The following is a 24,985-nucleotide window of genomic DNA, read 5'->3' on the forward strand; positions in this document are numbered from 1 at the left end:
TAAATACACAGTCGCTTCAACAATGTGCTCAACCGCAGCAACAACTATGAAGATGATGCAGGACCAACATACACAGGTACCTGGTACACAGGGTCGAAATGATTCAGACCCAACTCGATGGCATCTACAAAAGCAACCAATCACAAGCAGTAGTTTTCTCTTGGGAAACTGAACTCTTACTGAAAACTTGCTTTTAGAAAACAAGGTGAAACTACTTTCTAACGTTTATTCTGAAGAGAATCACACACATACCAGAGTAGCATGGTCCTCTTGCCACTACTGTTATCTCTCTTTGGTGCTTACAAGCAGCCCTTCTGAGAAAGCACTCATTCTGATAAGTGTCCCCATTTGATCCACAGACGGGAATGTAATTTGTATGGCACTGTAAAAGAAACAAAAATAAATTCTCAAACTAGGCATGAATATTAATAGTTTATTTCATATTCATGAATACAATACCATAGTATTATGATAAACTTTGACTACCAAATAGTTTGTTCTTTTCTTTGGTTTATAAAATTGAAGCACTGTGCTACTTCCTCATACATTTTTTCACATTCATCATGAAATAGCTATCAACTATCCATAAAAATGAGGATGAAAATTCCCATTTCCTCTATTTTTTTCTTTGCTCACTGTCAAGACCCAGTAAAATAAGAGGAAATTCTTAGCAATGTTTGTAAAGAGTTTTACTTATTTATTCAATACCTCTAGTATGCAAAGTCTCACAATAAATACTACAGAAAATACAAATAAATGTAAGACATGCTACCTGTTCTCAAAGGCCTTGCACTCTTAGAGACAAACAGAATTAGGAAAAAATATATACCGTAAAGCTGAATCACATAACAAATCAATGATATAGTGTAATACTTAATACCAATATTACAAATTGGAGCATTCAAGAAAAGTATGCTCAGAAAAAGTGGAAATGTGAACTGGGTCTAGAAGAATGAATAGAGATGAACAGAAAAATTTTAAAGGTGATACAGGTTTAACACATAGCATTGGACCCACATGTTTATAACTAGTAAGCATGCAAATATGGTTGTTGTTGTTGTTAGATGCCATCGAGTCGGTACCAACTCATAGCCACCCTATGCACAACAGAACAAAATATTGCCCGGCTCTGGGCCAAGCTCACAATTGTTGCCACGCTTGAGCCCATTGATGCTGCCACTTTGTCACTCCATCTTGCTGGGGGTCTTCCTCTTTTTCTCTGACCTACGGTAGACACTTTTTTAATATATATTTTATTGCACTTTTGTGGCGAATATACACAACAACACATATACCAACTGACCCTTTCTACATGTACAATTCCATAACACTGGTGACACGCTTCAAGTTGAACAGACATTCTCATCCTCCTTTTCCAAACTGTTCTCTGCCATTTAACAGAAACATACTGCCTCTTAAGGTTCCCATCTACTTTCAAGTTGCTGTTGTCAATTTGATGCCATATAGTTTTTTTTTTAAAGCATAATGTTCAAAGCAGACGTTCTTTGTTAATTAAGCTCAACTATGGTTTAAAGCCGACTTCAGGAGCTATTCTATGTTTGAGATCTACAATTATTTCAGGGCAATAGTCTCAAGGGTGCATCCAACTTTTATGGCTCCAGAAACTCTGGGGTTCATGAGAATGAGCTATTGTGCTCTACATTTTCTACTTTTTGATCAGGATTCTTTTATAGAATCTTTGATCAAAATGTTTGGTGTTGGTAGCTGAACACACCATGCAGTTCTGGTCTCATAGCAGAGAAGTCAGTCGTTCATGGAGGCAATTGGCTACACCTTCTGGTTCTTTCTCCTATTCCTGACTCTACTTCTTTCTTTGTTGCTCTCAAATATGGGTAGATTTAGAAACAAGTTCATATTGGGAATCCGAATCCTAAAACTGCTTGACTTACAAGGAAAGATACATAATATAAGGGCAGAGAGGTAAGCAAGCGCCAGATCACGCTAGCGTTTTGTTTAGTTTTAATACCATTCCGAGAAATCTGTAACTCAGCTTCATCTTCTAGAGCGTGGGGGAGGAACCTTTCTTCTGCCAAAATTTATAACATCATTGGCAGGCCATACAAAATTATCAACTTAAAAATAAGCCTGCTATGTTTGGTCCAACATTTAATTAACTCACCCCTAATGCTTAAGGTCAAGGAGCTCTGGTAGCGTAGTGGTTACGAATCGGGCTGCGAACCTTAAGGTCAGAGGTTCGAAACTACCAGTCGCTCCGCGGGAGAAAGATGAGGCTTTCTGCTCCTGTAAAGATTTACACCCTCGGAAACCCTGTACAGGGTCGCTATGGGTCGGACCCGACTCGATGGCACTTAACAACAACAACAATGCTTAAGGTCAGCGGTTCGAAACTACCAGCCGCTCTGCGGGAGAAAGATGAGGCTTTCTACTCCCGTAAAGATTTACACCCTCGGAAACCCTGTACAGGGTCGCTATGGGTCGGACCCGACTCGATGGCACTTAACAACAACAACAACAATGTTTTGGCTAAAGAGCTCTGGTAGCATAGTGGTTACGAATCAGGCTGCGAACTTTAAGGTCAGCAGTTTGAAACTACCAGTTGTTCCGCGGGAGAAAGATGAGGCTTTCTGCTCCTGTAAAGATTTGCAGCCTCGGAAACCCTGTACAGGGTCACTGTGAGTCGGAACCAACTCCATGGCACATAACAACAACAACGTTTTGGCTGGAGTCCTGATGAATGCGCTGGACTGCAAGGTCGGTTTGAATGGCAATGTCGGTGGTTCAAGTTCACCAGCCAATCCTCAGTAACTCTATACAGGGTCCCTATGAGTTGACACTGACTCGAATGCACTTACCAACAATGTTTCTGGCTTAAACTGTGGTTGCCTTAGCAGGGCCAGATTAAATGAATCCACGGGCATTATACAGCTCATGGGCCAGACGTTTCCCCACCCCTGCTCTAGAGAATCAGAACTATTGAAACTCTCTCAGCAAAGCAGTGATATCATCATTATCCTCATAAATTATGCTTACATTTTAAATAGTATTCTATTACCCACATGGAGTCCTGGTGTGGCACTGTGGGTTAATGCGCCAGATTGCAAAGCTGTCTGAACTGCAAGGTCGGTGGTTCAAGCTCACGAGCTGCTCCTCGGAAACACTATACAGTTGCGATGGGTCGGAATCGACTCGACAGCACTTGACAACAACAACATAAAAACTAGAGATTTCAGAAATTAGGACATGATCCTATCTTTGAAGTCAGTATTCAGGGCTTTTAAATTTTCTTATTGAAATGTAATGTACAGCATACCTCATCTTCTTGGACTTCATTTTACAGAGCTCCTAGACACTCCTTTTTTATATAAATTGAAGATTTACGGCAACCCTGCATCGAGCAAACCTACTGGTGCCGTTTTCCCAACAGCATGCACTTACTTCATGTCTCTCTGTCACATGTGGTGACTCCACAACATTTCAAACTTTTTCAAAATACTATTACACACTTAAAAGAGCACCCATGGCTGCCAAGTTGATTCCAACACACAGCAGCAATCTCACAGCATAGTGTCAGACTGCTCCATACGGTTTCCAAGGCTTTCATCTTTATGGAAGCAGACTGCCACAGCGTTCTTGCACAGAGCAGCTGCTGGATTCGAACCTTGACGTTGTGGTGAGCAGCTGAGCGCTTAATCACTGTGCCACTACGGCTCCTTTAACAGACTACAGGATAGTGTAAACATAACTTTTATATGCACTGGGGAAGCAAAACAACCCATGCAACTTGCTTGCTTTATTGCAGTGGTCTGAAAGCAAATTGGCAATATCTCCAAAGTATGCCTGTTTATAAGATGTACAAAAATGATTAAGAATTTAGTTCAATTAAGTTTCCACAGAGTAGGTACACATTACTAACACCCTAAATACTATCCTTGTCTCTTCCCAATGATTACCTCCCCACCCCCCACCCCCAAAAAAGCCATTATCTTGCCTTCTAACACATTAATTAGCTGTGCTTGTTTTGGAAGTTTATGTAAATGGAATCACACTTAACACAATCTTTTGAATTCTGCCTTTCCACAATCAGTATTGTTTTGTGATTTACTTGTGTTCCTGAAAACAGCAATCGTTTCATCCTCACCACTGCACAGTATTCCATTATAAATACAAGGAGACTTCCAAAAGTTGGTGGAAAATGCAATTAAAAGATAATGGAATTTTTCCATGTACATTTGGAAGCCCCCTTATATAACACCATTCATTTATTTATTGTACTGTTCAATTCTGGGGTTGTTTCCCATTTGGGGTTCTTTCAAACAGTGCTATTAAGAACATATTTTAGTAACCATATATGACTCCACGGCACATAACAACAACAACTATATATATATATATAGATAGATAGATAGATAGATAGATAGATAGATAGAGAGAAAGAGAGAGAGAGAGAGAGAGAGAGAGAAAGTAAGGTGGTGGTGAGCCATGGTTCTGACCCACAGCAACCCTGCACAGGGCTTCTGGGGCTGTAAATCTTTACATGAGCAGAAAGCCTCATGTTTCTCGCATGGAACAGCTGGTAGTTTCGAACCGCTGACCTTAAAGTTAGCAGCCCAACTTGTAACCACTACGCTACCAGAGCTGTTTGCTGTTAAGTGCCATCAAATCGGTTCCAACTCATAGCGACCTTGTGTAGGGTTTCTGAGGCGGTAAATCTTCAAGGAATATGTAGACAGACAGATATACATGCACACAAATATGAAGGAAAATCAAAAATATTGCTGTTAGGGTTTCAGTTCATTCACACACAGGTTTATTCCAAACAAAACGTGTTTAAACCTGTCTGCATCTGCAATCAGTAGATGGCTGCAGACAAGTTCTCTCGGTAATACACTTGTCTTGATTTCATTAGGTACCTTCCAAAAAAAAAAAAAGACCAAAACCAAAATTGGCTTCTGAATGGATCTGCTGAGCCAGTAAAATTCAAGGATAGAGGGCAGCTGAGAAGGTAACGACATATGTTATTTGGGATTATAAAGAGGTAATCTTGACAGGTTTTTCTTGGAGAACACAGTTTGATCACTGGCGTTTATCATGAAGAAATTTGCATAAAATAGAAAACTACATTGGTGAGAAGAAAAAGGCAAGGGAAGTTGTGCCCAGGATTCCATCACAACAATGCACCTGCTGATTCCTTCAGGACAGCAAAGAGCTGGAAACCTTACCCCATTCACCCTACAGACCTGATTATGACCCTTCATACTTCTCTTAGTTCCCCAAACTCAAAGTGCATTTACAAGATAAATTATTTCAGTCCTTTAAGCACAAGGTGTACTTAAGTTGTACTTCTGAGAAATCTGTACCTAGACCAAGAAGCAGTTGTTCAAACACAGCATGGGAACACTGAATGTTTTAAAATTGGGAAAGGTGTGCGACAAGGTTGTGTTCTTTCACCATACTTATTCAACCTGTATGCTGAGCAAATAATACGAGAAGCTGGGTTCTACGAAGAAAAACGTGGCATCAGGATTGGAGGAAGACTCATTAACAACCTGTGATGTGCTGATGATACAACCTTCCTTGATGAAAGTGAAGAGGACTTGAAACATTTACTGATGAAGATTAAAGAGCACAGCCTTCAATATGGATTACATCTCAATGTCAGGAAAACAAAAATCCTCACCACTGGACCAATAAACAACATTCTTATCAATGGAGAAAAGATTGAAGTTGTCAAGGACTTCATTCTTCTTGGATCAACTATCAACACTCATGGAAGCAGCAGTCAAGAGATCAGACGACGTAATGCATTGGGGAAATCTGCTGAACATGAACTTTTTTAAGTATTGAAGAGCAAAGATGTCAGCTTGAAGACTAAGGTGCGCCTAACCCAAGCCATGGTGTTTTCAATAACCTCATATGGATGTGAAAGCTGGACAGTGAATAAGGACGATTGTAGAAGAATTGATGCCTCTGAGTTGTGGTGTTGGAGGAGAGTACTGAAAGTGCCATGGACTGCCAAAACAACCAATAGATCTGTTTTGGAAGAAGGGCAGCCAGAGTGCTCCTTGGAAGCCAGGATGGCCAGACTTCCACTCTCATACTTCGGACATATTGTCCGGAGGGAATAGTCGCTGGAGAAGGATGTCATGCTGGGTAAGGTGGAGGGTCAGAGAAAAAGAGGAAGACCCCCAACGAGATGGATCAGCCAGGTGACATCATTGATGGTGTCAAATGTGGCGGTGGTAGTGAGGTTGGCCCAGGATCAGACATTGTTTCGTTCTGCTGTAAATAGGGTTGCTATGAGTTGGTTCCAACTCAATGGCACCTGACAACAACAACAAATCTTTACGGGAGCAGGATCTCATTTAATTCATATTTCTCTGATGACTTATTTTCTCATTTATAATTTTCTACATATCTATACCAAACATCTACTTATATCATTTAACTTTTTAAAAAAGCAATCAGATTGATTTCGTGAAGTATAAATATGGAATGGTACCCATATGTCAAGTAATGATAAAACAATTTCTAATAAAATATCTTCTAATCAAATTGATTTTATTGTGCATTTGATATCAGAATGCTACATCAACTTGATTTAAAATACAGTTTTTTCTTTAAGAAGCCTTCCTATAGGTCTTGAATTTTCAAGGATCATACTCACTCCTTTGTTCTCTTTCCCTTTAAATTTATACAATAAATTAGACGTGTGCCCAGCGTTACTTAGTATAAAGCATAATTAGGCTCTAAGATGTCAAGTGCTTGGCCTACATACTCTTCAACCCAACTCTTCACAGGCCTAATGACAGCCAATGTAATACTCTTCAAAATGCCAATAGTGTCCCCTAGGATGCCCATGGAAGTATTTTTGGTTGTCACAATGACAAACCAACAATCAACCAGGCTGTTATATCAATTCAGACTTATAGCAAACCACAATTTAAAAGGGACATTACTGTCATTTAGCAAGTGATTTCAAGGACACTAAATGTACTACAAAGGAGGTGCTAGAGACTTACATGTACCTCACAATTTGTGAATGTCCTTCTGCACAGTCATGTAGGAAGCACAGAGAAACTTAGCATATTCAAATAAGTCTATTTTGCTGCAACAAATCCAAATATTAATTTTTAATCTAGCATCAACCATTCCTCTACTTTTTGGTTTCATGTGTTTCTGGTATAAACACGCTCTGATCAAACCTTCATTAGAAGTAGCTGTAAGCACCTGACTACTTTATTGTACTCTAGTGTAAGTAATCATTTCATCTACAGTATGAAACATGCATATTCTATTATAAATTATTTTTATTTTTCCTTCACATTACAATCCCACATTATGTTGATTTCCTTAATTATGTGTTTATGTAGGTTACTTTATGATTTTAACATAAGGACAATAAAGAAATGGAAAATAAATGATTGGTTATAAAAAGGGGGCCATTCACTTACATGAAATAACTACAATAGACAAATACAGAGAGACAAAAGTAGATTGTGGTTAGGTCGGAGGAGAAATACGAAGCTATTGCTTAATAGACACTGAGTTTAAGGTGATTAATATTTTTAAAAATAGAGGTGACAGTTGTTCAACATTGTGAATATAATTGTCACTAATTTCACAATTCAAAATATATAAAACGGCAAATGTTATACGTAAATTAAACTTTAAAAGGGGAGGTAATTAATTTGATAGGATTGAAAATCTCTAAGGTAAAGTCCTGGTGTTGCACTGCAAGATAATGAGCTAGACTGCAAGGTCGGCGGTTCAGACTCACCAGTCATTCTTCAGAAACCCCATCAGGGTCGCTATAAGCCAAACTGACTCGATGGCACTTAATAACAACAACAACATGGTAGTAGCCAAGATTTATCAAACATTTTCTACTTATCAAGCACTGTACTACAACTAAGGAACTATCATGGCGCAGTGGGTTAAGCCCTGTACTGCGAATCACAAAGTTGGCAGTTCAAATCCACCAGCTGCTCAGCTGAAGCTAGATAAGGTCACGTGCTCCCATAAAAATGTTAAGCCTTGGAAACCCTATGGAGTAGTTCTACTTTGTTCTCTAAGATCCCCAAGCATCAGAATCAACTTGATGGCAGTAGAGTTTGGTTTTGGTGCTCCAACTACAACTTTAAATGGCCTGTGGAATTTAAGTACCAGAGCAACCCTGTGAAGCACACGGTTTATTACTTAGAGCTAGGACTCTGAAGTCGAAAATGCTTGAGTTCAAGTTCTGAGTCAACTATTCATGCGCCTATGGATCAGCCCACACTCCATTTTCCCATCTGTAAAATGGTAGCCGTAGCCACGTCTAACTAATAAAATACATATACGGTCTAAATAAGAAAAACCTATGTTTAGCTTTTGTATCTGGTTCTAATAAGTTCTTGATAAACTTCAGCTATTTTTGCTGTTGATACTATCATTTCTGAGTCTTACGTGTTTACCCAGGGTCACAGCAGACAAGTGGAAGAGCCACAGAAGTGGTGTGATCCAACCACTAAACACTCAAGTGACTCAGCAGTGTTCCACCACATGTGCACTCAACTTCAAGTCCAGGCACTTGGTGGTAGTAAGCAGGAGACTTGAATAGAAATGTGCCTGGAATTCAATTTAACAAGCGTATTCGTAGGGAACACCGTGGGAGAAATGGACCTGCTCTTCCTTGGGCACCCTGAGTTTCCAGCTGTCTCTCTTTAGGAGCTTCACACTTTTTTTCTATGAGCAAATTAAGGACGTTGGGACATTTTTTCAACATGTAATTTCTAATGCATGCACTGGCATTGGATCCTAATTCTAAACCAAGGTCTGACTCTTCTATTCTGTCATCCTGGCTGAGGAAAAGAACCCTCCACCTCCTCATTCGCCAGAAAAAACTGGTATTGTCAACTGTTGTAAGCAGTTTACAAAGATGGAACTACAATCCTTCAAGCATTTACAGTGTACCTATTCTGTGTCCTGGGGTGGTGCTGTAGGATAAGCACTGGACAGCTAACCACAGTCAAACCTACCAGTCACTCCTTGGAAACTCTATACAGTGTCGCTATGAGTCAAAACTGACTTGATGGCACTCAACAACAACAATTGTGTGTCAGGAACTGTGCTGGGCACAGTAAATAAGAAAATAAAAACAAGATCTAATAAAAGGTCATGTTATCAAGAGAGAATATAAACACTGATTAATTCAGGGAAGACACATACATAGTCAAGAAAACTCCAGGGGGACAAAGGGGGCAAGCAATCAGATAGGCTAATCTTTGTATATTGCCCAGGTTTTAAGTGGAAGATTAATTTATAGTTATTTATAGTGTTGTTGTTTTTCTTTACACAAAATTTTATAAAAGTGGTTTTGTTTATATATATGGCAAGATATAATAGCTCATATTAGATTAATCCTGTTATTTGTTAAAATGTGTTTAAATGCTGTCCCAGAAAACCTCCACTAGACCTAAAAGCACGCTAAGCAGTTTTTAAAATGCGTTAAAAGATATTGCTAAGACATCAGCAGAGAAGTGTTTTATGGGCACTTCAGGTCATTGCTTTTATGCTAGCAGCAGCCTAAGTCTAACATGAACAGATTTATAAAAAGGCAGCAGGGACAGAAGAAAGTTCTGTTGGTAGCAGCATCAAAGAGCACAATAAACCCCTAGGCAGCTTGCTCATATAAGGTACGGAACCAGTCCTTAAACATCTTTATATCCTCAACATCTAGCCTAGGAGCTAACACAATGCAAGCACTGGATAAACGTCTGCTGATCGCAACTCTTAACTTTGATTCTCCTTTTCAGCTTTGCCATAAAGTTAAGAAAGAATGTAAGGGATTCAAACAGATCATGTGAGGATTTTCCAAGTGTTCAAATGTGTTCAAAGGTCAAACAAGGCGCCTTGTTCTTTATAATCTTAGAGCTACAGGGGGAAAAGTTTTAAAGAATAAAGAAAGGCAGAACCATATAGACAAAACCAGATAAATATAAATAGATAAATACCTTTATACAAAACAGATAAATATAAACAGATAAATACCTTTATACCAAAATACATAAGCAAAATGAAAATGACAACAGGACAATTTCTCTAAAATATAGGATTATTTTGGTAATTTATATAGGCAGAAAAAGAATCTCTATGAAACATGTGATTACATAATTTACATACTTGAAAAGGGAATTAAAACATTCATATTTTTGTATACGAATAGAATATTTCTACCAAAAAAGTCCTGAAATAACTAACAGATATTGCCTCTAGAGCTAGAGTTAAAGTAAGACATCATTCAATATATTATATATCTGGTTCTTTGTTCAAGTTCTTTATTATGGGCATATATTACTCTTTTAAAAACATCAAAACAGTACCTACAACATTGGTTCTCATGAGAGATTATAAATTAGTGAATATAAAATTCTTCAAACAGTGCTCAGCACAGTAAGCAATAAATATTTAAGTAGTATCTGTAGGCATACATAAGCATACACATATATACACAGCCAAGGGGGCTTCAAAAAATTTGTAGAAAAATTCTTTCATCTTTGAATTCCATTTTTCCATGAATTTTTTTAAGCCCTCTCATAGATCTTTACGAATCAATGATACAGGAAAACAAAAAAACAAAAAAATAACCTCCAGAATATGAAAAAACATAAAGTATTAATTCACAAAATAAATAAAAATGGTTAAATATATAGCACATTTTTAATTTCTCTAGAAATCAAATACAAACAAAAGTTTCTCTTTCATCTATCAGAATTACAAAATTTACGACTAATAAAATTCACCAGAGAAACAGGCTGCCTGATAGACCTACCAATGATGAGAATGTTAGTCTCTAACGTAAGCATTCTCCGGCCCAACAATTCCACATCAAGAGATTTAATGTGGGGAAATATTTAAGACTTTTGGAAGAGGAGAAAAGCTCCAGACTTTCCCATCAGGACAACTAACTCAGTAAAAACCCACAATATTTCCACCTGGAAAAGTCAGAGGACAGAGTTCAAGGTAGCCACAGCCACTTAGAAGTAAGAGAAAACCCCACAAAGGGAAGAGCCAGGAAAGAGGGGTCCCAGAGTCTTTGTACAAATTCAGGCCAAACTTGTCGCTGACCCTTGAGTCATTCAACTGTGGGCTGATTCCACATAGCTAGACCACCTATGGCTGAAACAGAATGAACTGGCATTGATGCTGTCAATCACTGCCGGGAAAACTGAACCTGCAGTTTGAGTTCTGCTGATTTAACTGTTTTAAAAACAAAAATACTCTGAAAAGGAATGTAACAGAATTCAAGCAGTCTAAAACATATCATTCACAATGTGGAGAATACATTCAAAATCTCTCTAATATGAAGAGACAGTCAAACATGAGCCATTCTCAAAAAGACAATCAATAGAAACCATCTCTAAAATGTCCTAGATACTAAAAACATCAAAAATTTAAAGCAACAATATCTATATTCAAGGAAAACATGCTTGTAATGAATGAAAATATAGGAAATCTCAGCATTTATTTGTAGAAGGAGTCCTGGTGGTGCTGTAGGATAAGCACTGGACTACTAATTGCAAAGTCAGCAGTTCAAACCTACATCTGCTCCAAGGGAGAAAGATGAGGCTTTCTGTTCCTGTAAAATTTATAACCTTGGGAACTCTACACAGGGTCACTCACTATGCGTTGGAGTCAACTGGATTGGTGGTTGTTTGTTTTTAAATTAAATTCTGCATCCCACCATACACAGAGAGGGATGGGCAACTTGGACATTGGCTACCCAAAATGGGGGCGCTACAAAGGCAAGAAATGACTGACTTACAAGCTTTCAAGAGGGAACCGAGATCCAGAGGGCGTGGAGGAAGGTAGAATCTCCACAGAATAGTATCCAATCTGTCTAGGCAGAACTGATGAAAGGAAATGAGGATAGGTCTCTTGTGATACAATAGTGAATAACTGTTATCAGATCTGACTGTGAGGGCTGGAAATCTAAAGGTAGATGTTTTGTAAAGAGGAGGGGAGTGATTAACTTTGCAGTTTAGGAGCGGAGGTCCCTGGAACCATGAAGGGAGAAGAGCGGAGAGCGGGACCCTATCCAGAGAAGCAGTGTTGCCTGAGACGGAGGCAGAGTCGATGACGTGGTGAGATGGAACAGCTGGGGACTTTAGACACAGAGAGGGAGAGAGGCCGTGTGCTGATGACCCGGTGGCGGGGACAGGCTTGCAGGCTATACCCTTTGGTTGGTTGATGAATGCATGGAGGGGATTGTAACCATGGCAATGAAACGATATATGATAGGATGAATGTAAAACTAATGTTCTCCCATGTAAACTACCACATAATTCACAATAAAAAATTAATAAATTCTGCAAGTCTTACAAATGTATAGGAACCCAGTCACTAGAGAAGGATATCATGTTTGGTAAGGTGGAAGGTCAGAGAAAAAGAGGTACAACCCCGAGATGGATTGGCCAAGTGGCAGCATCAATGGACTCAAGCATGGCAACAGTTGTGAGGTTGGCCCAGGATTGGGCAGTGTTTCACTCTGCTGTGCATAGGGTCGCTATGGGTCGGTACCAACTTGATGGCCCCTAACAACAACAAATAAATTCAACAAATAAAATATCTCAAATTAAAAACCCATTTTGGATGAGCAAAATGGAGCTGACAGTAGAAAGGTTTAGTGAATCTGAGATAGACCAGTAAGAACAGGAAGAAAAAACTGGGGGTGGGGGGGGAAGTGTAGGGGGCGGGTTTCTAGGATATACCCTTTGGTTGGTTGATGATGCATGGAGGGAATTGGAACCATGGCAATGAGAAAACTGGGGGGGGGGGGGGGGGGGGGGGGTAGGCAGGGAGCAAACTGAACAGTGCCTCAAGGTCCTGGAGAAAAAAGGGTTTAACAGACATCATTCAAGTCCCAGATTAGAGGAAAGAAAGAACTGGGCAGGAAAAGAAACAACTCAGAAATAATGAACAAACATTTCCCAAATTACATGAATAATCTAAATTTACAGACTTAAAAAGCTCAGTCAACCTCTCAAGCAAGACAAATTGAAAGAAAGTCATACCTAACAATTTCACAGTCAATCCCAAAGATGAAGAGAAAATCTTGGAAGCAGCTAGAGAAAAATGACAAATTACAAACAAGAACACAATCGCTAGCTTCTCACCTCATCTGGGGTCAAGTCAGCTGCTATGTTATAGGTGAGCAGTCCTACAGAAAGGTCCACTTGGCAAAAAAACAAAAACGGATATTAACAGGCAGCAAGGACCAAAAGCCTGACAAATGCAACGTAAGTACATTTAGAAGAAGGTCCTCACCTAGCCGAGACTTAAGAGGACAGCAGTCCCAGACAACACCTGGAATGCAGCCTTGTAAGAACCTGAGTCAGGCGCCTAGTTAAGCCACACTCATGTTAATAAATGTTTACTGTTTAAAGCCACATTTTGGGTGCAATTTGTGTCTCAGCAATAGGTAGCTAACTGTTCTTAAGACTTTCGAGTCTGTTCTGACTCATAGTTACCCTGTATAGGGTTTCCAAGGAGCAGCCAGCAGGTTTGAGCTGCTGACCTCTTGGTTCAAAGTCCAGTGCAGATCCTACAGCGCCACACCAGAAGTCCAGGTAACTAATAGAGGTGGCATTATAAACCCATACCAAACCCACTGCCTTGAGTTACTTCTGACTAAGAGCAACTCTATAGGAAAGAGAACTGCCCCATATGGTTTCCAAAGCTGTAAATCTTTATGAAAGCAAACTACCACATCTTTCTTCCATGGAGCAGCTGGTAGGTTCAAACCACCTGCCTTTGGTAAGCAGCCAAGCACTTTTAACCACTGTGCCATCATTACAACACTGGGGAGAACATTAATCGCTACATAAGCATCCCTTTGGTCCAATAATTACACTTCAAAAAATGTACCCACTGTTAACCACTGCACTGGCATTATGGAGTCCCGGTGTGGCGCTGTGGGTTAATGTGCCAGACTGCAAAACTGTTTGAACTGCAAGTTCGGCGGTTCAAGCTCACCAGCTGCTCCTTGGAAACCCTATACAGGGTCGCTATGGGTCAGAATCGACTCAACGGCACTTAACAACAACAACACTGGCATTATACTGATAGCAAACAGCATACATTTTTTCTTAGTTCTACTCTCTCTACACATTTTAGATTTTTCTCTTGATCTTTGGTTCTTAACAGTCTGATGACAAAGTGTTTATTTAGGTAAATTAAAATAACATGATGGCTAAATTGATGTGTCAACTTGGCTAGGCTATGGTTCCCAGGGGTTTGGCCAAGCATTAGACTAGTTGTTGTTCTACAATGCAATCTAATATAATCACCTTCCATAATAGAATGTAATATAACCAATCAATCAACTGAAAGGTAAGTTTACTTAGTGTGTAGTCTGCCTCTAGACTATAAATAGATTATTTTAGCTGAACTTGTTCTCTCTCTATCTAACCTCCAACTATTCCCATCATCTATCTATAAATCTCGGGATACAAGCCTGCAGAAGTCTGTAACCTGATGTTAGCCCTACAAATTTTGGATTTGCCTACTCCCATAATCACATGAATCAATCTCTTGAAGTAAATCTTTCTATATATCTGTATCTATGTACACACACAGATATGTTACTGGTTCTGTTCCTCTAAGACAGCTAAAAATGACAGACAAGTTCTGATGATAAAACTGGGCCCAAGGGGTAGACAGAGACTAAATGTCAAAGAGAGGAACACAACAAGCCAGACAGGCAATCACAACAGGCTGAAGAAAGGAGGACTTTGAATCTCTTGTACCTCCCTCCAAAAGAAATTCTTCATAGTCTTCCTTCTGAACATGGTGCTAATGGAACCGAAGTAAAAAGAGCTTACAAGGGCTTGGTACCTACTATGTTCGTACACAGATTTTTGTTTGTTTGTTTTAGAAAGGAAGTTCACTTTAGTTGCTGTTCCTTTTAAGAGGATTTGGGAAGGGGGGCATGGCAGTCAGCCACAACAGACTGGCAGCTTACTACATAAGTAATCAGAGAAAGGTGGACACAAGGTACAGCCAGAATGCTGATTACAACTGAGGATGGTGAGACTTAATCACATGTACTTTGTCAGGAGGGACCAGTCCCTGGAGAAGGACATCATGCATTGTAGAGGGTCAGCAAAAAAGAGGAAGACCCTCAATGAGATGAACTGACATAGTGGCTGCAAAAACGGACTCCAGCAAAGCAATGACAGGGAGGATGGTGCAGTACAACCAGTGTTTCCTTCTGGTGTGCACAGGGCTGCTGTGAATTAGAACTCACTCAATGGCAGATAACAACAAGGTTAGCTCAGCCATGTCTAAATGTGTTGTCTGTTTTGTTAACATGCCACTGAGTGGGTTCTGGTTCATAACAGCCCTGTATAGGGTTTCTGAGGGGCAGCTGGAGAGTTTGAACTGCCGAGCTTATGGTACGGTACATCGACCTTGTGGTCAAGAGCTTATTATACAGTGCCACAACCAGGACTCCGATGTCTAAAGTGGCTGGTATTAAACTGCCCAAGAGAACCCTCCTATCATGCTAAATAACTGACCATAAGTCCACTTTGACCATGAAGACCCTAACTAGCTAGACAACAATACACCCATCTAGCCTTCCTTTTTTATCCTAAATTCTTCACTTCTTTTAATGAAAATAAGTAACATGATGGTCTCATAATCATTTTATCATTCCAATATTAAAAGAAAGGCACTGCTTTCTTAAAGATGGAATATTGATGCAGAGAAAATTACCTGCAATCTTATGTAAATTTGCCTGACGTCACAGGCTTACCAGAAATACTGACTCTCCTATGCTTCTACCCGTATTTCTGTACCCCTTCTTCCCCCTTAACATCCAAAATGGTAGTTAAGTTCAGAACAAAATCACGAGTGAAAAAACTTCTGGTTCCTTCTTTGTCTAATTTCCAGCCCTGAGTCAGGGACTACAGAGAAGTCACAATTACAATTTTATCACAGAAAATAAGCAAAGAGGAAGAATTAAATGTAATATAGTTTGCTTCCTTTATTCTTCTTTTCTTTTAAGTAGGCAACAGAATTGCAACTAAAAAGCATCTGAAAAAGGAAAGGTAAATTTTCTGGTCTTACCCAGGGCTGCAGGATAATGCGCTGGACTATAAGGTTAGTTTGAGCCACAACACTGGTGGGTCAAACCCACCAGTCGCTCCTCGGAAACCCTATACAGGGACAGACTCGATGGCACTTAACAACAACAATAATCCCTAACTCTGACCTGACCTGAGGTTCCAAGTCAGTAATATCCTCTATAACACAATAGCAAATAATTTTTGGCCAAACGAGATAGGACAACAGCAAATAATTGTGTCTTTCCTTCTCCTGGTTCCCAGAAAAAGGAAAAAAGAAAAAGAAAAAATAAGCCAACATTTTTTCATTTTTTTAAATAACAGGCTCTTCCGCAAACAGTACCTTATTTCCTTCCGGTGACAATACTTTATGCTGGTTTATATTTTTCCAAAGCATTTTCTCACCTATAATCATGGAATTAAGTGTGCCCTCTTAATTCCACAAATGAAGCAGGAAAGTACCAGTAACAGGGCTACATCAAACAAAATAAATAGAACGGATCAGCTGCGAATAACTTCCTTACGGGGTTCCAGCATTTTAAGCTTGAGGAATGTAGAATTATGAAAGATAACAATTTTGAAATACTAAAATACATATATATGTTGGGTTTCCTCACCTGAAATTGGCATGCACATTTCAATCCATCTCCATCTTCTTTACAGACACCTCCATATTTACATGATGATTCATCACAAACTCTTACATCAGATTCCCTCACGTTTAATTCTGTAAAACAGGAAAAACCATTTCATATATATAAGTATATTTAGTTTTTTCATACTAACTGTATGTATTTAAATAAAGTAAATCCTTAAAATGTATTCAGTATCCCATCCACAATTTGATATAAGATATATAAAATATTATATTCAAAAAGCAAGTTCTATAGGACATATTGCATTAGGCAAATCTGCTGCACGAGACCTTTTTAAAGTGTTGAAGAGCAGGGATGTCAGTTTGAGGACTACGGTGCACCTGACCCAATCATGGTATTTTCAATATGCATATGAAAGTTGGACAGTGAATACGGAATATCAAAGAAGAATTGATGCATTTGAGTTGCGATGTTGGAGGAAAGAAAATATTAAAGTACCACGGACTGGCAAAAGAACAAACAGATCTGTGTTGGGAGACGTATAACCAGAGTGCTCTTTGGAAACAAGGGTGACCAGACTTTGTCTCTCATACTTCACACATATATCAGGAGAAGGACATCATGCTTGGTAATGTGAATGGTTGGAGAAAAAGAGGAAGACCCCCAACGAGATGGATTGGCACGGCAGCAACAGCATTGGGCTCAGGTGTAGCAATGATTGTGAGGTTGGCCCAGGACTGGATAGTGTTTCATTCGGTCATGCAGAGGGTCTCTATGAGTCAGTACTGACTCACTGACACCTAACAACAACAATACAACAGAAAATGTTCAATACTCCACTAAGAGAATCTTGCATACTGTGCTTAAAAGTAACTCAAACGCAAAATTTCAAGATTTAACATAATTCCTAGGAGGCCTGTGGTTCCATATGATTAACACTGGACTTCAAACCACAAAATTCATGGTTCGAGCCCGCCAACTGCTCCTCAGGAAAAAGATGAGATTTTCTACTCCCATGAAGGTTTAGTCTCGGAAACGCTATACAGGGTTGCTATGAGTCAGAAAAGGCTTGATGGCATTTACCAACAACAACAACGTGATGCTTAAAGATAAAACTGTGGACGTCTTCTATTTTGGCCTGCCAAGACCTTAAGAGACTTTTCATACTACTGTTTTACTTAATATTTTATATTAATTTTTGAGTGATTAAGGTATTTCTTAAGGATCATTTAAATAGAAAAAATTAAAAGAAATCTTAATCCTTTTGGTACCCAGAACAAATTTTGGGTGGTTATATTCACTTGAGACAAATAAATTATTTTCAGTACAAAATAATTATAACGTGAACTTGAATTTGATATATTGTTGTTGTTAAGTACCGTGGAGTCGGTTCCGACTCATAGTGACCCTGCACAGGTTTCCAAGGTTGTAAATCTTTATGGGAGCAGAATGCCTCATCTTTCTCCCATGGAACCGCTGGCAGTTTCGAACTGCTGACCTTGAGGTTGGCAGCACTACTCGTAATCACTACGCTACCAGAGCTCCTTATATGTATTATATGTATATATACATATACATATATATATATACACACACACACACGAAGGGCTTCAAGTCTGTGCACTTGTGTGCATGCGTGTCTATAACAACAACAACAACATACATATACATATATATATATATACACACACACACACACACGAAGGGCTTCAAGTCTGTGCACTTGTGTGCATGCGTGTCTATACACACATGTTGTAAAGTGTCATGAAGTTGGTTCCGAATCACAGCGACCCTGTATAGCATTTCTGAGGAGTGGGTGAGTCTGAATGAGCAACCTTGTGGTGCAGTACTTTTCCTACAGCATCACACCAGGACTCTGTATACATATATACATATAGCATCCATGTGGACAGAATTAAAGTAATCCAAGATCTTATTAGATGCAAAAATTCTAAATAACTGATTTCATTTTACTCCACCAGTGGACAAAAGTCTATCAACAATACTAGCACTCTGTGGTCTAGATCCGTCTTGCTCTAGAAGTATCAACTTAAGCTTTCTAAGGAACCACATAAATTGCTTCAGGGTTAGTGCTAAATAAAGCTACCAATCACACAGGAATGGGTGAAAGCCACAACAATGCAATTCTCATACATTCTCAATTGGAAACGGGAGCTAGAACAACAGATGCACTTAACCAAATAACAAACAAATGACTTTTTTAAAAGCCACGCAACTGCAACAGTGAACATATTGAAGCTGGGACCAGAGAAGACCAAATTATCTTCTGACTCGATCAATAATTGAGTAACTCTGAGAAGAGCCAGCAATCTTCTGAGATCTCTGACTCCTCATCTTCTGAGATTATGTAAGGTTTCTCCTGCATTTTTAGAAGTCCATTTCAAGGTCATAAGGGTTGGGAAAGAAGGACTGAAAACAGGAAACCCAAGGAGGGATAAGTGAGGTTACATTGTGATGATTATAATCAATGACAAGAAATAAAATGTGTATTAACTGTTGAATGGAAAGCTGATTGGCTTTGTAAACCTTCATCAATTCACAAACTGCACAATAAGATGAAGAAAGAAAAGTCTACTCCAAAGATTACCATGAGGTCTGTGCAAACATCAAGGAACACTTCTGCCAACAATGTTCCATGCCTAGTTGTTTTCTATTCCTCACTGAATCACAGACATTCTACAGAGTGGGGCAGAACCACTCCACAGGGTTTCCGAAACAGTCAATCTTTGGGAACAGGTAGCCTCATCTTTCTCCTATAGAGCAACCTAACGCTTAACTCAATGCACCACCAGGACTCCTTTTTTCTATTGCTAGAAGGTGGTTGGTTATACAAGGGGGGGCTTCAAAAAGTTCCGTTATCTTTTAACTCCATTTTCCCATGAACTTGCTGAAGCCCCCTTGTATCTCTAATTCCATCTGCCATGGCCTCTTTCTGCCCCATTTGTGCTCACAGCTCTGTGATAGTCGTGTCTTCGTCTCCTATTCCTCCCTAGATTGAATTTTTTTTTTTTTTTTTCGTTTTCGTTTTCCTTAAATGAATCTCAGATGCACAGAATTAGATTCCTCTAAAAGTACAAACATACACATACCAAAAAAAGACATGAGCGAAAACTTCAGGAGAAACTTACACAGCTGTTTTGCAGCTTTCACAACTATTACAAACTCCAATAACCAACTTTTCAGCTCCTTCTACCCCTGGCTGTGAAGGTTTTATGGTTTTAGTTCTCCTCACGCCCCACCTTTTACTCACTCTTCCTTTCCCGCCTTGATCATTTGTTCCATTTAGTTCTTGAGGCTCGATCCCAGGTGTAGAGTTTCTATCTATCTACCTTCCTACTGAAGGTATGGCCAAGATGGCCAAACTTCATCTCTCATACTTCAGACCTATTGTCAGGAGGGACCAGTCGCTGGAGAAGGATATCATGTTTGGTAAGGTGGAGGGTCAAAGGAAAAGAGGAAGACCCCCAGCGAGATGGACTGGCCAAGTGGCAGCATCGATGGGTTCAAACGTGGCAACAACAGTGAGGTTGGCCCAGGACCGGGCAGTGTTTCGTTCTGCTGTGCATAAGGTCACTATGAGTCAGTACTGACTCGATGGTACCTAACAACAACAAAAACAAACTTCCTACTGAGAGCTTGTACACGGCCCGGTTCTAATTACTGGTGCTAAAAGATAAGCACTGGCCTGCAAGGTCAGTGGTGATGGTTCAAACCCACCAGCCACTCCTCAGAAACCCTAAACAGGGTCACTATGAGTCAAACTGACTTGATGGCACTTAATAACAACAACATAAAAGAGAGCAAGGTGACTCTTTTAATATAAGTACTGCACTATGAACTACAAGGTAGGCAGTTCAAGCTCACCAACCACTCCATGGAAGAAAGATGAAACTTTCTGCTCCCACAAATTTACAGCTTGGGTGTAGAAAGACTGGGACCCTCCTACACTACTGGTGGGACTGTAAAATGGTGCGACCACTGCGGAAAACAGTATGGCAATTTCTCAAAAACATGAAAATAGAAATGTAATATGGCCCAGCAATCCCTCTACTTAATATATATCCTCAAGAGATAAAGATCTGAGACACAACTAGATACACGCACACTGATGTTCACTGCAATACTCTTCACAATAGCAAAAAGATGGAGACAGCTTAAATGCCCATCAACAGGAACATGGTGAAGCAAACTTTGATACACACACCCAGTGGAACATTACGCAACATTGAAGAATAGCGAAGAATGTGCAAAATCCCTCAGCACATGGATGAACCTGGAGGACATTATGCTGTGTGAAATTAGTCAATCACAAAAGGACAAATATTGCATAAGACCACTGTTTTTAAAAGTTAAGAAAATATTTTCTTGCTAAAAAAAATATTCTATGATGGTTAAGGAAGACCATAGAAGAATTGATGCTTTTGAATTATGGTGTTGGAGGAGAATATTGAAAGTGCCATGGACTGCCAAAAGAACCAATAGATCCGTTTTGGAAGAAGTGTAGACAGAGTGCTCCTTGGAGGCCAAGATGGCCAAACTTCATCTCTCATACTTTGGACATACTGACAGGAGGGACCAGTCTCTAGAGAAAGAGATCATGTTTGGTAAAGTGGAGGGTCAGAGAAAAAGAGGAAGAGCCCCAATGAGATGAATTGGACAAGTGGCAGCATCAATAGGCTCAAGCGTGGCAACAGTAGTGAGGATGGCCCAGGATCGGGCAGCGTTTTGTTCGGCTGTGCATGAGGTCGCTGTGGGTTGGTGCTGACTCAATGGCACCTGACAATAAACAGCAACAACATGATAGTTGCAGGATGTGTGGGGATGGGGGAGGGGGAAAAATAAAGTGAACGGAGGTAAATACTGTGAACTGATGGCGCATGGAAGGGATTGCAATCATTGTGATGACACGAAGTGTATAAATTCGTTGAATGTGGGACTGATGATATGTTCTGTAAACCTTCACTCAATTCACAATAAAAAGTTTAAAAACAAAAAAGAAGATTTACAGCCTCGGAAACCCTATCCAGGGTTGCTATGAGTCAGAACTGACTCAGAGACACCTAACAACAACATACATTTTCAGACCCAAGGGCGTTAACTAAATACTAAAAAGAATCACCTAAAAAGAAGATGAGGATACATAATATACTAGCTCAACTACAGGCTCAAATAGGTTTAGCGGCAGAGGAAAAAGAACTTGAGAAATAAATTTTTCTTTCACACTGGGAGTTGTACATTGGTAACACTCTTAGCTATTAGCCAAAAAGTTACTGGTTCAAGGCCACCAAGAGGTGTCTTGGAAGAAAGATCTGGCAATCTATTTCTAAAAAAGCAACCACTGAAAACCGTATAGAGCACAGTTCTACTCAGTCAAAATGCAGTCACCACGAATCAGAATGAACTCAACAACAGCTGGTTTACACTATGACCAGATGTGTTTTTAAAAAAAAAACATAAGATCTTAATATTATCTATGGATCAAGGTCATACTCTGAGCTACCACTTGTTTCCTTGACTTGGGATAATACTCTACCTGTTTATGAGGGGACACCAACTAGTTTATGGAAAAATGGAATTAAAAGAGAAAAGAGTTTTCCATACACTTTTTGAAGCTCCTTCAGATTTAAGTCAAAGCTAGACCCCATTCCCACCATTCAGATTCACACATCTGGAAACTAGACTTGTTAGGGCATCTGTTTGCAAGAGGCATGAAGAACCATGACAGGAGAACAGAGTAGTGCTGTAGGATAAGCACTGGATTGCAAGGTTGGCTGGGTCATTACGAGTCAGGACTAGACTGCCCTTGACAACAATAACAACAAAGTGAAGCAAGAAGCTTGGTCCACTCAACAAAGCTTGGACAGGAGGAGTGATTCCAGGCACAGTGTGGTGTCTCTCATGTGGACTGACCCCAGCCCAGTCCCAGGAGCTCAGCACCACAGGGACAGAGGGACTACAAGAAAAATGCGGAGCATAGCTTTCACTTAAAAACTCTGAACAATGAGATGCAAAAAGCACTGCTCTCTGATGCCCACATGACAAGATATAACAGGGAGGAAGAAAGAGGTCATATCTGGTTGGCACCTCAACAGCATGCTGGCAGGGCAGCCCAAGCCCAAGGAGGAGACAGCAGTACCAGGCAAGGAGCTGTGCCTATGAAATCTGGCGGGAGGAACCGGGGCACATCTGCCAGGGCAGCACACATCATTGGAAGAAAGACAGCTGCCCTGTGCCATATGCCAGAATAGATTAGTGAAGCCACATGAAACATCCCATAGGGGGGTAAAGGCATTCTGAGGGAGCTAGAGGGTCAGCATTCATTCACAGGTGAGGATAAAAGTCATGGAATTCTGATTTCACTCATTATTAGTCATATTTCATGCCTTAGGAAAAGCTAGTGACCAACACTGAAGTATGGTCTTTTATTAAAATTAGTGAATTGTATTTCCATATTTGCAAGGGAGAAGAAATTTGAGATGAGAAGCATTTTCTCAATTGTAAGGTATCTTTTTTTTATTTCTTTCATTTATGCTTCTTAAACCATCAGTATGAGATTACTTCCTTGTTAGCTATCAATAAAACTAATGTTCAGCAAGTAAGTACAGAATATTAACAGCAAATCCCAACAGATAATCATGCTCAGTTTGACTGTGTTTTAGGAGAACACAAGGTCAGGAACTTCACAAGTTTATGAATATACATTTTCAGTTGTTTTTTATTGTGGATAATTGCCTGCTTGTATCCATGTTTCCCTTCTAGCACAAGAATCCCAATTTTGTTCAGGGAAGTACAGTGCCAGCTGAACAACCTGCCTTGTTCTATGGCACAGGTCACTTGTAACTTTCTAACCTCCCTTGTCCTGTGCCACAGGTCAAACATAGACATTGTCATTTCTTCATTATTCCTTAACAATGTAGGAGCCATCTTACATGCATTAAAATGAAAAGAACAAACTAAGGATGGCAGAATATAAAGACAGTCATAGCCAGAGATAAGAAAGGCAGACCTACCCCTGAATATTATCCCTCCAGATTCACTGTTATAAGAAATAAGTAAATATATATATTGTGCTCATAAGGAACCTGCACATACACCAAGAGGCAGTTTTCAAACAGAGCAAGGGGACACTGAATGGTTAAAACATTAGGGAAGGTGTGCACCAGTGTTGTATTCTTTCACCATACTTATACAATCTGAATGCTGTGCAAATAATTCGAGAAGCTGGATTATATGAAGAAAAATGGCATCAGGGTTATAGGAAAACTCAATACCAATCTGCAGTATGTAAATTATACATCCTTGCTTGCTCAATGGGAAGAGAACATAAAATACTTACTGATGAAGATCAAAGATCACAGCGTTTGGTAGCGTTGCACCTCAACGTAAAGAAAACAAAAATCCTCATCACTGTATCCATAAATAACATCAAGATAAATGGAAAAAAGATTGAAGTTGTCAAAAAGACTTCCTTATGCTCAGATCAACCACCAACATTCATGTAAGCAGCAGTCAAAAAATCAAAGGACACACTGGATTAGGCAAATATGCTGCACAAGATCTCTTTAAAGTGTTCAAGAGTAAAGATGTCTGTTTGAGAACTAAGGTATGCCTGACCAAAGCCATAGTGTTTTTAAATACCTCATATGCATGTGCAAGTTGGACAATGAATAAAGGAAGACCGCAGAAGAATTGATGAATTTGAATTATGGTGTTGGAGGTGGCTTTTAAAAGTATCATGGACCGCCAAATTACAAACAAATCTGTGTTTGAAAAAGTACACTCAAAATGCTCCTTAGAAGTCAAGATGGCCAGATTCCATCTTTCATACTTTGAACATATTTTTAGGAGTGACTAGACACTGGAGAAAGACATCATGCTTGCTAAAGTGGAGGGTCAGTGAAGAAGAAGACCCCCAAAGAGATGGATTAGCATAGGAGTAGCAGCAATGTGCTCAAGCACAGCACTGACTGTGAGGTTGAGGCAGGATGGAGCAGTGTTGCACTCTGTTGTGCATAAGGTCACTTTGAGTTGGTACTGACTAGACCACTGGACCAATAAATTAACATCAACATATATGGATAAAAGTATAAAGTTGTTAAAGACTTCATTTTACTTGGAAATCCTGTATAGTGTGGCTATGAGTCAGAACTAACTCACTAACAAAAACTACAACAGTTTCTGGAAGTCTGACTCACAGTAGAAGGCCCAGCCTAAAGGCTAGCAAGCCTGACTTCCTACCCCATCCTACCAAAACTATTTTTTTCAAGGTCAATATAACAT

At 39.6% G+C, this 24,985-nt stretch overlaps 1 protein-coding gene across 1 annotated transcript in view; it reads right to left on the reverse strand.

The window, feature by feature from the left end:
* The window catches only part of TMEFF1 (transmembrane protein with EGF-like and two follistatin-like domains 1), a 124,624-nt gene that overhangs the window by 66,121 nt on the left and 33,518 nt on the right, over positions 1–24,985 (reverse strand). Inside the window, exons 2-3 of the mRNA XM_006864719.1 lie at positions 16,706–16,815; positions 253–382 (exon numbers count right to left, since the gene is read on the reverse strand). Of these exons, the coding sequence (XP_006864781.1) occupies positions 253–382; positions 16,706–16,815 (240 nt within the window). The remainder of the gene's footprint in view (positions 1–252; positions 383–16,705; positions 16,816–24,985) is intronic.

Source organism: Chrysochloris asiatica, unplaced genomic scaffold (genome assembly GCF_000296735.1).
Source record: "Chrysochloris asiatica unplaced genomic scaffold, ChrAsi1.0 scaffold00069, whole genome shotgun sequence".
NCBI classification, from domain to species: Eukaryota; Metazoa; Chordata; class Mammalia; order Afrosoricida; family Chrysochloridae; genus Chrysochloris; species Chrysochloris asiatica.